This window comes from Rhamphochromis sp. 'chilingali', assembly GCF_963969265.1.
Source record: "Rhamphochromis sp. 'chilingali' genome assembly, chromosome: 15".
In the NCBI taxonomy this organism is placed as follows: Eukaryota; Metazoa; Chordata; class Actinopteri; order Cichliformes; family Cichlidae; genus Rhamphochromis; species Rhamphochromis sp. 'chilingali'.
The window spans coordinates 14961115-14976808 of NC_137942.1; the positions used below are offsets into that span (position 1 = coordinate 14961115).

Below are 15694 nucleotides of genomic sequence, written 5' to 3' on the forward strand. Positions count from 1 at the left end.
TGACGCAGAGCGAACGAGAGGTAGCGGTGAGGCAGAGGCAGTAACAGCAGCATCCCAGCTAACGAAAGGCACCTCATCAATCTCTTACCAACCAGCGAGGTGTTTTTTCCTCCACATCCTCCACAAATAACGGTAGGGACACGAGCGCGAGCAAGGACTGAACCGTGTCTACGAAATAGCGGTGGGGTGGTTTTAGACCGGGCTCGTGATGCTTTATGCTGTCGCCGTAATTCCCCCTTCGTTGTGGTTTGGTTGTCATTGTAAGGTTAGCAACTCTGGCTGTGTTAGCTGTGTATTGAATGCAGACGAGCAGGTGTTCGGTTTCATCACAAGCGCCACAGTTTACACAGTTAAAATTGTTCCGTGTGGACATCGCTGCTGGTGTATTTGTTGTGAATGAAGCTGCAGCCTGATGTCACCCTCAAAGTCATGCTCGAGTCTGGTTTATTATGCAGAAATAACGATACGGTTAACATGATTTCCCTTTGAGGAAGTGATTCAGGGTAGTTAACTGTTAGCTAGCTACACCTGCCCAGCTTCCTGTCTTGATTTGAGACGTATTGCACAATTATCTGCAATCAGACATAGGCTACTAGCATTTGTTAGTAGTCATGTGTTGTTATATAATTACCATTGCCTCCACCTGCTGAAGTATTTAGTTTCACAAATAAAGGCACTACTTTCCAGTATTTCAATGTTCAGTCATGTTTATCCGCCACGAAAAATAGGCCGTGTTCCAGTGGACCTCCATTGATAGTAAGTTAAGTTCTGTTAGATGTGTTTACATTAACTTTTTTTTTATCGGTTTCAATTACATTGATTTCAATTGAACTTTATTTATATAGCACCAAATCACAACAACAGTTGCCTCAAAGCACTTTATATTGCAAAGTAAAGACCCTGCAATGTTAGAGAGGAAACCCCAACAGTTATATGCCCCCCACCCCATGATCAAACATTGGGCGACAGTGGGAAGGAAAAACTTCCTTTTAACAGGGAGAAACTTCTAGCAGAACTGGAGTCAGAGAGGGACAGCCATCTGCTATAACCAGTTGTGGGCAAGGAGAAGAAGTCAGGAAAAAAAACACCGTGGAAGAGTGTAATAATAATAATAATGGTTACATACAAAGTTGTGTATAAACACATAGTGGTGAGGGAAGAAAAAATGCTTAGTGAATCATTGCCCCTAGCCCCCAGCAACCTAGGCCTATTCCAGCAAACTGCTCTGTAGGGGTGATATAGTACTATGAGGTCTTTAAGATAAAGCACGGTCTGATTAATCAAGATCTTCTAACAAACAGACACAAGAGTTACACTTCTTTTCAACCATCTAGAAGCAGATGATAATATCCTCTATCTTTAGAATCTGTAACTTTATATTCTAAACACAAATGTATATTTTTAGGACAAACACTTGAAAATTGTTAGTGGCAGTAATAACAAGATCAGATTGTCTATTTTGGGCAATCTTCTAAATTAAAACATTCTACCTAGTTCTACAACTTATAGATTTGCTTTGTTATTTATACTTATATTTTGTTTAGTAAAGGGAATAAACTGGCAACAGCCTCTGTTGTCACAAAACGTCATACCTTGCTCGCAGGGTTGCCTTTTTGTGCAAGAAGTATAAAAAAAAAACTGGTGAAATTTTAAGTCACCTGCTTCCCACGATCTATTCCCCCTCCAAATCTCTCCCCTGTGTCCGTCATATCTCATTATACACTCCTCATTTTGCCCCTCCTTCTATTTTTCTGCTCTCCTCAGCCCTCTTCTCCCCCCCGCTACATTGTTCTCCCTGCTATCCTCCTCTGGCTTCCCTGCCCTCCTCTCATGGTCCACCCTGTTTCTCTCCCACTGCCACAGAGATAAAAGATAAGATGGCCACCTCCTCCTCCACTCTGGAAGAAGACGAAAGTTTGAAGGGCTGTGAAATTTTCGTGCAGAAGCACAACATCCAGCAGATCCTCAAAGAGTGCATTGTGAACCTCTGCATCGCTAAGCCTGAGCGTCCTATGAAGTTCCTGCGGGAGCATTTTGAAAAGCTGGAGAAGGTTGGTGATGACAAAGTTTTGAGAGTCTCTGTGTCTAATGTGTGGAAACTGTTTTTTTTTTTAATGGGGTGACTTTGGGTTAATTGTGATTGTATTACGTGACATGCACTTTTCCTGCAGTGTAACTCTATTTGTGGATAATAATGATAGTAATGTGGCTGGTTTGAATGAAGTAGTCTTAAGCTGAATCACATAAGGTGGAATTCTTTTTGAAATCAACATCTTCTGTAACTTGCTGGTATTGTATGTGTTTGTGAGGAAAATACACCTTCTTTTTTGGCCTCCTAATTTGTTACATTACATCTGCTCACCCAACGTTTGTACTACTGTATGAATACGTCAGTACCATCCCAGTTAGTTAGAGCATTAAAAACAGACGGTGCCCAAATTATTATCTTGGACTTTTCATTTTCCATCTCATAATAGGAGAATCCATTAGGGAATGCAAGAGGAGCACCCAGTGTCCCGCTTGCAGACTCAGACAGCAGACTTTTTGTATTTGCCCATCTCACTCTCTCAGTCTGTCTGTCTGTCTCTGAGCAGGGAGACAAAAGAGATGGCACATCCATTAAAAGATTAGAGGAGAGTTGGCTTTTTTGAATACAGACAAATGAAAGATCAGAGCTAGAAAACAGGTTAAAACAGGGGGTAATCTTTGTAGCTCAGTCCCTGTAGCTTAAACGCAACGTGACTGCTCAGTGTGTGTGTGTGTGTGTGTGTGTGTGTGTGTGTGTGTGTGTGTGTGTATATGCATCTGGCACTAGTACAGCAGTAAGATGTTTTTACAAAAAAGTTGCTTCCTTAAGTCTTCCTTTATTTATAAGACGCTTGTTGAGTTAAATTAACTGAACGGAAGCACATAAAGTTCAAATGTTTCAACCCTCTCTGAAGTGTCATACCTCAAATGCAAATGAAGCACTCTCCAAACTAGGGAATATTTTGGAGCATTTAGCTTAAATGGATGTACTTTCTTGGTGTTTGGCTTCGATCATTCGGAGAATCGTGCGTTTGGGCAGTTCATTCATAAGCAGATCATAGGATTTGTGTGTTTGAACAATGGGCTTTACTCTTACAAGTGGTTCATTAAGATGTGTTATTTGGGACTGAAGGCTATTAATGGTGGTCTCAGGAGGGCTTTGCTTTAGAAATGCATTTCCAACAAGAGAAGTTATCGCGAAGAGAGATCAGATAGAGCTGATAGTGATTCTCACCATGCTCATGTCCGGGTGAAGGTATCCATCTTTCTTCTGTAGGTATGTATGTGTGTTTGTGTGTGTGTGTTTTGCACTGTCTTTGTAAGAATGACTGGATTACACTTAATTCTAAATGCTTGACTAAGAATTTCCCCTCACATTCAAGAAAATGTCTTGTGTTCAGTTGGTTATTACCCTGGCTTGTTTTTGTTTTTTTTAAATCTCTTTTAATACTATAGTTTTAATCTTTAGGACTGAATCAACAACAATGACAAAGTTCAAGGTCAAGCAGGGCTCTTTAGCTTGTATGTCCTGAAATTGTTGGTGTATTTGCGTCTTAAGAACAAAGAGCAGCAAGTTGAGGTCAAGCAGCGTTAGAGTCAAAACGAGAACACTGTTGATATTAGAGCTGCTGCTGGTGTTGATGGGGACTGTAATGCTGCATAGCCAGAGAGGCAGCATGAATACAAATCAATGTGATAGAGCTCAGCAGAAACAAGCTGTTTGTGCGTCACCTTGTGTGTATCCCATTACAATAACAACCTATCATGTTAAGAAAAGACATACTGCACAGTGTGTAAGAAATAGGGATACATTTGACATGAGTGTTTTGTACATGTTTTACATCATTAATAAGTATGTGATCTAAAGTGCTATTCTTCTTAGAGGGAAAGAAATATGAAAGAGAATTATTGTAATACCTAAATAGTGAGCATAGAAAAGAGGATATAATTAATACAAGCTGTAAAAGTGGCTGGATGGAGTAAATGCATGCAACATGCAGGACTGTATAAATGTATACAGTCATTGTGAATGACAGGAGCCTTGAGGCGGCTGTTGTTGTGATTTGGCGCTATATAAATAAAATTGAATTGAATTGAACTATGCAGTACATATCCATCAAAAGTCTTTATAATAAGTAGGGGTGTGGGTAAGAAATATATACAGCATAATATTGAAATATTTTGAATGAAAATACGTTTTCTTAATTAAATTAAAATACTCTGGGGATATTAAGTGTATGAGATGAGCCTTCTTGTTCAATTATCCTGAGATGATGCTAGTTGGGGAACTATCGAATTGGCTCAACAAAAAGCCATCAAACACTGGGCACACTTAACTTGACAAAGCTACCTTGTAATACTGAGCAAGCTCTGTGCTGAGTCCCAAAAGTAAAAATAGGACAGCAACCTCCTTGCGTTAGCAGAAAAATTGGTGGTTGCTTGGTGATTATATTATACATTCTGGGACTGATTGCAACCTGTGGTAAGTAAATGGTTGCTCATTGCTTGAGTGATCACAAAGCGATTGTACAGGTTGCTTGATAGGAGGCAACCTTTCTGCAAACAATCACAGTCTGACTTGGGTTGGCTGCTATCATCTTCAGAGGGACGGTCCAAGATTTGCAAATAATTATTATCTAATTTATAAATGCAGACTGACTATCAACATGTTGCCATTTTTATCAATGAGTACAACATGACTCAGCAGCCTGCCAGCTGGTTGTAATCTGGTTATATTTCTGTAGAACGGGAAGGCAGCAGAGCACAACTGTAATAGTTAAATGTGAATTTCTGTTAAGTGTGAATTTCTTTCTATGCACACAGCAACATATGTGGTTTTCGATGTTTTATCACAGGTAATTGCTTTATCATCAGAAACAGATTGCATGTAATTACAAACTTGATCGACAAAGTTTAACTTTGAGGGCATTCGCAGTTGAAACAGTATTGTCAGAGCTGTGGGTTACATGCAGCACTTGACCAACTTGCAACCATCTTTGGACTTTTATTATAATATAAGGGAGTAGAAATTTCCCACTGTTCAGTCCTCCCCACTGCAGACCAAGTGTTTTCTGCAGCAAACATCCGATATTATAATTAAAAGCACAATAGCCTGACTGTTCAAATGATTGTAAAACAAAAAAACAATATTTAATTTCTCTTTACATGACAGACGGTTTAATTTTTTGAGGAAAAAGGAAAAGTGCCTCAAAATCAAGAAGATACCAGTGATTTTTACATGTCTTTTACATAAATGTTTTCTGTCAATGTGAACTTTAAATTTTAGATTGTGTTTGTGAGGTTCCTGTGTGGCAATTACAAGGACATGGCCCTGTGATCATTGGTTATCATTGTGTAACTGTGTGCAAGGTCAAAAAAGCATCTTTGTACGGTAACAAGCATATATTTTATTGCTCTAGCTGCAGTAGTTGAATTGTTATGTTGTTGAATGTTGGTCTGTGAAATCACTCGGTGTAAACAAGTGGTTCGAATAAACAAAAAAACTGCAGACTTGCAGTCCTCTTTCGCCGACAGTTGCCCAACATGGTTCCAGTCAAGCCATCCAAATCTGTGCTTGTGCTGTGAGGTCAGTCATTTGTGGAACTGAAACAGGCCATGTTTTGGTGACCCAGTTATATGAGAGGCTTATTGTGTTTCTTTTCTTCTTGCCCACTGTAACTTTGAGGACAGTATTTCATTCAACAAGCCATATCCATTTAATCGGAATTTAGGGCTGCCTTTCTATGTTTGCTAAAAAATATTCATCTTCATGTTTCAAAGTGGACATTTTTCACAGCAGAAGGCCACAAACAGAGGTAGAATATTTTAAAAGCTAAACAAATACAGAAATTGAAATATTTTTCACCACCTGCAGTGTCTGGTCCCTGATCAGGCAGCCTTTTAGAGCCGAATGCTTTTGCTACAGATAATAGAAAAAAAACAACCTTGCCATGCCATCTTTTGGTATATTTCAGCCTCCCTGATTGCGTGTTTCTTTGTCTTCTCTCACCACCAGTTTGTCAGCACTGCTTGCCCACTAGAGGCGGTAACCTAGGCAACAATAGTGGAGAGAAGGACTGTAGTCGATCCTGTGTTCAATAAGCTCTTTTATTCACAAGTTTATCCCCTTTGTCCTCTAATGTGTCCACTTTTTTTTTCTTCTTGTCTCTGTGCCAATTAGATCACTGGGGTATTCATTCTCCTCTTTTTCCAGACCTCGTCAGACCTAACCTCATATCTGCAGAGGATCAGTTTCATACAGCACAGCAATCTTATCTGGAAAATCTTTTCTCTGTTATCTACTCTCCTCTCTTCTTCTTTGGTGTTTCTTTCTTTCTTTCTTTCTTTCTTTCTTTCTTTCTTTCTTTCTTTCTTTCTTTCTTTCTTTCTTTCTTTCTTTGAGAATCACACAAAATCATTAGTCTGACAAGTTTGTTTCTGACTTTTGTTTTGAGGTAATAACACATCTTTTGTTCACAGCTGACATTGTGAATGTGGAAATAACAGCCATCTCTCTCCCTTTCATCCTGTCTATTTATGTATGGTAATGATGCCTTTGATCTCTACAATAGTAGCTTTGGATGGTGTTCTCATCTGCCATCTCTATGAGATCAGCTTAGTGTGTAATTGGAGAGAAATGAGCTTAATTTTGGCACATAGTACAAAAAGACAAAAGATTATTTCCATGCCACGTTAGCTGACATTTCCCCCCCCTGTTATTTAACAGAAATAGGTTAGAGTTGTTTCTTGTTAACACAGAAAGCTATTATAAGATTACCAGTCTTTTGACATTAGGGCTCCCAAACAGTGATTAAAAATAATTACTTTCTAATACAATGGGCTGATTGTCCTTTGAGAACCCATAGAGAAGTCTATTTTAGATGGTTAAATGAATGCTGGACTAACCTAGAAATCTCATGAGTCTCCCAGGTTGCAGGTCTGTCTGAAAGCAGCACTTTATAATAGTGCCAGGAGATAATGTGTTAGTGTGAATTTATCACTTAGAATGAAACGGGCAGCTGGAAGCACAGATGTTTTATTGAATTTGTTATGTTGCATCTTCACTTAGCTTAATAGTGTTTTTTTGTTTTTTGGCATTTTTGGTGCAACTGCTGTTGCTGGTTTTGTTTAACAAACATCCAATATGGAACACCTGGATAGCTTCACTCTTTCTCCTTTACTTTCCATGAGAACATATTTGATGACTTAGGTTGTGTCTCACTCATACTTGTGCAGTTCTTGCTGCAGCCATGTAGAAGTCAGTGCTTTGATCTTTACATAACATGCCACCTGTGCTGGCAACTAAATGTTCAGCACAACGCCAGCCGTGACTCCTCGACTCCATCTGTATGTCTGGCAATCACTCATGCCTTAGCACTGTTCTGTTAACTCTTATTTTCACATCTTATAGCAGTTTCCTTGTTGTGGTTCATTTTTATTGTTATTATATATTTGTTCATTGCAGTGCCTGTTAATTGCAGAACATTTGTGGAATCTTTCCATTAATAGCTTGTTTGGGTATGGTTAGATATGCCCAGCTGCTGTTATTGAAGACTTTTGGGTTATTCTGAGCAATTTGAACATTCATCACATTTATTTTGAAATAGGAAAAATAGTTGACAAACTCCACACTACATACCAATGCTATTTTTTTTTTTTTTTTTGAGTGATCTGACTCATAACTTGTCTCAGCTTCTGTCTGATTATGTTTACCTCTTTGTTGTTGTTTTTGTGGTAAATCTTGTTGTCAGAATGACTCATCATGCATTTCTACGAAAAAGTATTTGACCTCCTGGTTCATTATTTTTGGCATATTTTTCAGACTTACGTTTCAGATCAGTAAACAAATTTTAACATTAGACAAAGATAACACAAGTTAATACAAAATACAGTTTTTAAATGATGGGATAAAAAGCTTATTAAGGGATAAAAGCTATGAAAACCTACGAATTCTGCCCTCTACCAGAAAATCCAGAAGAAGAATGTTTGGACATCAGTTCATGCCCTGAAGCTCAAGCACACTCTGCAGGAAAATGATCAGAAACACCCCAGCAAGTCCATCTTTTAACAGCTCAGAAAAAACAAAGTGTTCTAGTCAAGTTTTTGCAGCAGAATAGCGGGCTCAAAATTCCTCCACAGTGATGTGACACATTAATTACCAGTTATTGTTAAATACTTGAGTGCAGTTCTTGCTGCCAAGGGTGGCACAATCAGTTAGGGCTGGGTAGGTTTGGATACCTTTTTTTTTCCCCTTAATGAAATAAACACTGATTTTAAAATAGTGTTTTGTATTCATTCGCCTTATCTCTGTGTAATATTAAAATTTGTTTAATAATCTGAAAAATTTAAATGTGACAAATATGTTTGTCGCACACTGTCGTTTTAAAGGGTTCTCCTGTCCCTGTTGCCCCTCATTATTTGATTTTTTTTCTACTTTTCTTCTGTCTTGTATCATCAGACATCTACTCTTGGTAACCCTGCAGAGGACTCATTGAAATAACAATAAATTTAGGTATATTAACCCACTATATTTATTAATTAAATTAACTTTTGTTTTTTAATCTCATCGCAATGAGAGAACAACATCATCCATGTTTGATCTAAGCATGGACAACTTGCCCCTATTTTAAAAGTGTAGTTGCAGCTAACCAGCTAACTTCATCCCTTCCTTTCTTGAGTTCCCTCCTGGTTAGATCATGATTGTGGTCGTCCTTCCCAGTGAATCTCTCTTCACACGTCTGACAAGCTCTCTCTTGCAGCTTGGACTGCATATCGTGATGTTAGTGTTTGTTCAACAGTAGGAGATCTGATTCATTCAGTTTTAACTAGCCTCCAGGCGTAATTGTTTCTTTGGATCTTAGGGCTTCTAACTTGTAAATGTAAATTAAACACAGGCCTTTTAGGCATTAAATTTATGTGTTTTTGATTTGAGCTGTTTTTGGCTGTGTTAATATAAGCTTTGAAACATGCATTAAAACAAAAATCTTTTCTTTTAGCAACAGAAGCTGATTCTGGATTGAGAAGTAATGTGATATTTGTATCTCTTTGCAAAGGGGCTAGTGTTGCGATGATTTTTCATTGCGTCGTCGTCATATGTCAAGTAAAACAAACGTGCCACATCTCCTTCCGTTTGCATTATGAGAGAGAGTTCCTCACTCTCTGTCATTGGATCAGTCAATCAGTTGCTGTCTCCCCTTCCTATGTAAAATGAGAAGGCTTTCAGTGCTGTTGGCTATTCAGCTGTCACCAGAACCTATCATAACAACTCCACCAGTCCCTTCGAAGGGCTCTGATTGACAATTCGTCAGAAGGGTTTGACTGTTTGTTGAGTCTGCTGAAAACATTTAGAGGAGTATTATGAGTAGCTTTGGATCATCTACCCTATCATCTGCTTTCCTTTTTGTTTCTTTTACTTTGCCCCTGCCGTCATTATATTCTTTTTAAGATCAGTCTCCATTTGTGTAATTAAGTTTGATTGCACTAGAAGTGGGTGGATCAAACTAAGTATTGATAATACCAATACCAACACTGATATTTGATTGATACCAGATCTATACTAGCGCAAAAGCCCAGTTTCAAAATACCTAAAAATCTAAAAGTTGTGTTTTTTTTGTGTTAACTAGTTTTATGGAAAGTAAAAGTAGAGTATTAATATTGGCGATACTGTTCCTGTATTCACTTGATATTGGATGGATACAAAGTTCAACCAGCCTAGAAAGTTCAATCCATTTCAGCATCACAAACAATACTATGTGCCATGTGTGTCAAGAAGTTCTAAAGTTTTCCATCATAGGCGTAATTAGTACCTCCAGCTTCTGTGTTCATTTGTCACCACTATGTTAAATGGAGGGTACTCTGTCAGATCAGTCTAGCTTTCGTGCACTCACCTGGACTTAAACCTCCTCCTATCTACCTCACCCTGGTCCCTGACAGGTAAGTCGGACCCCCAGCCCTCACTTTATGATGGTCCTTCTTTGTCTTCTTTTACTGGCCTTTCACCTTCACTTTTCCTCTACCACTTTTCCTCTTTCTGTGAAAGACGTTATTTTCACAAGGCTTACATGCTTATTTCAGTAGTTAGTCAATGTTACATTTAGAAATATGACTTGTGAAGCAGTCATTTCTTTGCTATCACTAAAAATGGCTATCATTACTCAGGATATTGTTTTTCCCCCCAAAGAAAGTCAATTAAATTCAATCAAAAATATATGTATCTCAATTTTTTGTCAATTGACTGGAGTTTTAGCTGCAAAAGATCCAGTTTTTAATTTGGACTTAAGCTGCATAGTTCAGTCTAAAATACTAAGTGTAGTATAAGCTGACGGTGCTAACATACTGGGGCTTAGATGTGCATGCAGTGCTGAAAAAAAAAAGGTGTAATGACTCTTTCACTGTTGGGTGTCTTTGTCTGAAAAAATCCAGGAAGAATCAGTAGATATCAGTAGAATCAGTAGAAACATTTATAGGAATGTGCACCTACCCTTGTCTGCTGGAAGGCAGACAAGGGTAGGTGCACAGTATTGCTAAACCAGAAAGAATATCATGAGAAAATTTTGTCACTACTCAGTGATGAAAATACTTATGAGCCCCTGAAACGAGATCCAGGAAGTGGCTACAGGAAGAGGGTGATAGACTATCTGAAGCAGTTAGAACAAGACAAGGCTATTGACCGGACCTTATACCACAGGCTATACCCAGGGGAGTCTACACCAAGTTTGTATGGTTTACCGAAAATACATAAACAAGGTGCACCTTTAAGACTGATTGTCTGCATGATCAACTCTGTCACCTATAACATCTCCAAGTTTCTGGCTTCGATCCTCAACCTGCTGGTGGGCAGCTCTGAACACCACATCCAGAACACCCTGGATTTTGTTGAGAAGGTGAGAGATGTCATTATGGAGACAGATGAAACCATGGTCTCGTACAACGTTACATCTCTCTTCACTTGCATTCCAGTCATGGAAGCGTTGGAGGTAGTTCGTAAGAGATTACAGGATGACACCAACCTCAGCAACAGGACCAATCTCAGCATCGACCAAGTGTGTTTGCTTTTGGAACTGTGTCTTCATTCCACCTACTTCACATACAAGGGTCAGTTCTACAGGCAGAAACATGGGTGTGCCATGGGCTCCCCAGTTTCACCCATCATGGCCAATTTGTATATGGAAGAAGTGGAAAAGAGGGCTTTGCCATCCTACCCTGGAACACCACCAAGCCATTGGTTCAGATATGTGGATGACACCTGGGTGAAAATCAAATCTCAGGACGTACCACAATTCACGGATCACATTAACTCAGTGGACCGACACATCAAATTCACCAGGGAGGATATGAAAAGTTTGACTCTCATCATCCACTGGAGCACAAACTGGGTGTCATCAGGACGCTACAACACAGAGCGAACACCATCCCCGCAGACACAGTGGCCAGGGAGGAAGAAGAACAGCACATCAAGAAGGCCCTGAGTAAATGTGGTTATCCCAGCTCGACTTTTGTCAAAGCTGGAAAGGCACCTAAAGAAAGCTCCAGCCGATCCAGGAGAGAAGGACAACCGCTGCCTAAGCGAAAACCTGTAGTGATCCCATATGTGTCAGGAGTATCGGAGCAGTTGAGACACATTTTTTCTAAACACCGGGTTTCTGTGGCTTGGTCCACTCCAAGGATCAGGTCCCCCGACACAAACAGAGTAACATAGTGTACGCTGTTAAGTGCCAGGAGGATTGCCAGGATTTATACATCGGGGAAACCAAACAACCTCTGGCGAAGCAGATGGCACGACACAGAAGAGCTACCTCGTCAGGCCAGGACTCGGCAGTCTATTTACACCTACAGGCCAGTGGACACTCTTTCAAGGATGAGGATGTACACATCTTGGACAGGGAGGAACGCTGGTTTGAGCGCGGAGTCAAGGAGCTCATTTAACTGAAAAGGGAAAGACCATCTCTGAATCGAGGAGGGGGCCTAAGGGTACATCTTTCACTATCTTACAATGCTGTGATTGCAGCCATTCCCCAACTCTCTGTGAATGGTACTCATGGCCATTGATCAGTGGGTTTTGGTCAGTGGTTGTTGATCAATGGTCATGAGAATTTGCATAATTAACATTACGGAACTGACCTCCCAGCCCATTGTTCCTTCACTGGACTGGTTTCAGTCATTACGCAAATGTACTGTTTATAAGATTGGGAAAACCTGCAGTCAGCTGAGACTGAAGAAGTCACCTGGATGAGTGACGAAATATTTCTCCCACAAAATGCTACGTCCAGATGAACAGAAACAACTTTTGGAGATTTACTTTCCTGGATGATTGAGAATGCATCAAGACATTTATAGAAATTATTTCAGTGTATAAGCACAATGCTGCTAATCTATCAGTTTTGCTTTAGAGTTTAGATTTAGTTTTAGGGCTGAGGTCAAAATACCTGTCAGTTCAGGATGATGGGTAGATTTTTAGGGTTAAGATTAGAGAATGAATATAGACAATGAAGAGTTACCGTTTAGACAGCGAGACAAGTTTGTGTGTGCGCTGCAATGATAAATCGAGTAAACATCTTTTCATTGCATTTGCACACCAAATACAGCAGTGAACTTTCTGCCTATTGTACTGTTGTAATGGTGTGAACACAGTGATGAGTAGACTGTTAGCTCCGCTGGTGGATCAGCTCTGCATGCTTCATTACCTGTGTGTGTCTGTGTGTGTCTGTGTGTGCGGCACTTTGCTGTTTTTGGTTCACTCGCATGTTTTCAGTCCCAGCAGTGGCGAGTAAAGCTGTCTGATATCGGACCAAAGGTGGCTAAGGTAATTGCCATGTCTCTTTTTCTCTAACTAATAGTGTTTGTGCAGTTTTTGCAAGAAGCATGATGGGTGGTCTCCCGGATGTGTGATTAATTACTGGTTAGTCAGAGCACTTCAAATCAGGGTTAGTCATATTTTTTTCATGTATACTTGGTGCAGATTGGTTCAGGGAATAAACAAAGCAGTTTGAACTACGTTTAAATGAGTCATCATCTGCAAATTAGTTTGAATTGGAATTGATGATGGCTTTAATAATGATAGGGAGTTTACATGGGACGTGTGTATGTGTGTGTGTGTGTGTGTGTGTATGTGTGTGTGTGTGTGTGTGTGTGTGTGTGTGCGCGTGCGTGCGTGGGATTGGATTTGTGTCATCTTTTGTCTGTGGCTTCATTCTTTAATCTCTGACCCACACTCACTAATGGAAAGCCCACTTTATAAAGAGCTTTTGTGTCCTGCTTACGCCTGTGTCCTCCGTCTCCTCTCACTGCCCCGTCCTATCTCTCTGGCAAACATCCGCTGATGATGACGCAGGCAGAGCAGAGGAGAAAAGGAGGGAGTGTGAGTCTGATATAGGGCAATAGCACAAAATCTAGAGTAGAAAATGCTATTTATTGGTGAATAAAATTAGCAGATCTGAATGCAGGATATTAATCATGTATTGGTTTGCTTTTTGAATGACAAATGGATTACTATCCTAGATCGAAAAGAAAAATATACTGAAGATGTGTTTTGTTTTGCTGCTGTACATAGCCCTGCGTAGAGTACTTTAGCTGTTTAGCTTGCGTGTTGCTAGAGAAGGGCTCAACATTTGTCTCTTGCAAATGCTTTTAGCTCGCAATGAACTAATGAAACTTGCTGTGTAGGCAGCAAAAGTAGACTTCAAAAGTCATACTAAATGTGTTTCTTCCACCCTTTTAATGGAGCACTGGAATCACAACAATACAAAGACTTGTTGGAGCCAGACACAAAGTCCTCACTTGATTAGTGACCCTCTGACCTAAAAGCACGTGGGCAAAGATTGAAAAACAAAGCAGTACAACTGCAGAACACTTGCACACATAGGGATTGTATGGGATGATTATGCATCCCTGTGGGAATGTTTGAATCCATTCATTGGTGAAAAACTCAAGCACACCATTTGGTCAGAGCAGAAGTCCATCTTGAAGAGTGTCACGTTTTCCCTTGTGTGATCTGATTCACCATAGATGTGCAAGCGAGTGAGCGAAAGCGAGAAGGCGTCAGAACTGGTGTGTACAAAGGTGTGTGAGCCACCGTTCCTTCCTGCTCAGACTCACCAACTATTCAGGATGCTCGCAGTACCCAGTTGTCATAGTGACGGAGTATAGCAAGAGGAGACCGTTCATTGCGCCACCTGATTGTGCGTGCGAGAGAGAGCAAAAGCGAGCGAGAGAGGGAGAGAGAAAGAGGAAAGCAGAGACAGAGAGTTGCGCAGGACCAGTGAAGAGAGAAGCTTTTTGCTGTGATAAGTGTTTTCATCAATAGACTTGTTTTTTGGCTGCTGTGTCGCGGGGATTGCAGACATTTTGTCATTTGCACGCTATCACTTTGTCTCGCACACTACTTGGATTCTCTCCTTACTTGCATGCAGACAGACACACAGCAGTTGCTGTGCTAGAATGGCAAGATGCTGATGCATTGTGGCATGTGTCTCAGGTGTGCATGAGATGGGGATCAGTGTGTGCTGATACCCATGCACACTTTGACTTGATGCCGAGTGCCTCTGACAGGCTACGGGACTCATAGCCGGCCAGGCCAAGGGGCCCTCCATGCCATGGTAAATATCTCTGATTACAAACTTAACTCTAGTTAGCCTCCTGAAGCTAATCTGTGTACCTAATTGAGACTGAAACAAGTAGTGCAATTCCATAAAAACCTTTTTGCAAGGTAAAGGTGCTTGCCCACTGAATTGTTTGAGTGAAAGTGTGTGCATTTAGGTGGCTGTTAGTCACAGACAGCAGCAGATTAACAGTGTTTGCTAGTTCATGATTCTGTCGAGCACGTTTGTGCGTAAGTGTTTGTTTCGGCTCTGTAGAGGATGCAGTGTGTTACCTGATTGCAGATCTCGCCACCTTGATTAAGCTCAGTTTGGAAGCTCTCCTCCCGGAGACTGCCTGTGCATGTGTCTGCAAGGTTATGTGTGTGTTTATGTGTTTGTGGCTGTATGTGTGCTCTGAATCTGCTCTCTGGTTCTGCTTCTCTTCTCCTCCTCCTGCTGGCTGTGTTCCCGCAGGCAGTGACTCTGCGTAAGCAAGAAGCGCATGTATGCGTGTGCACACCGGAGTGTTTTGCTTGCTTTTCTAACTCACGTGTTGGCATGAGATTTGCATCATCGTACTGTTTTGTGAAAGTGAGCAAAACATTAATACGAGTAAGAGGGTAATGGAGTCAGGCAGAAGGGGGAGTCGAATTGGGGGATGTTAGATGAAAGTACACTACATCAAAGGCTGAGTCAAAGTCTGAGCTAATGAATAACCTTGAAAACAACTGTTTAACTAGCTAGTGTTTTCTAAAATTGTATTGTGGATGTGTTGCCGTTCCAGATTTCATGATATTGTGCTGTTGTAATTATTGAAATAGTTTAGGAAGTATGTACAGAGAAGTGCTGACTTGTGATTTGACAGGTTTGAGTCTCCGTTTTCAGCTAATATGACAGTTTTTCACCATTACCTATGCTCTCCATCCCTTTCTGTGGCATTTTCTGTCTCTCTGCTGCAAGTTGTCTCTTGTCCTCTCTCCCCTTGTCGGTTTTTGACTACAGTGAATTGTCAGGAAATTTCTGCTCCCTGCATTCACTAACCTTCTTACTCCTAGCTTACTTCCAGGTCTTTTTTCTTCTTACCTGTCTTC

The 15694-nt window shown here is 40.4% G+C and overlaps 1 protein-coding gene across 1 annotated transcript in view; it reads left to right on the plus strand.

Moving 5' to 3' along the window:
* Positions 1–15694, plus strand: part of prkar1b (protein kinase, cAMP-dependent, regulatory, type I, beta) — a 65010-nt gene continuing 49316 nt past the window's right edge. The window contains exons 1-2 of the mRNA XM_080905540.1: positions 1–132; positions 1864–2051. Of these exons, the coding sequence (XP_080761666.1) occupies positions 1878–2051 (174 nt within the window). The 5' untranslated portion in view covers positions 1–132; positions 1864–1877. The remainder of the gene's footprint in view (positions 133–1863; positions 2052–15694) is intronic.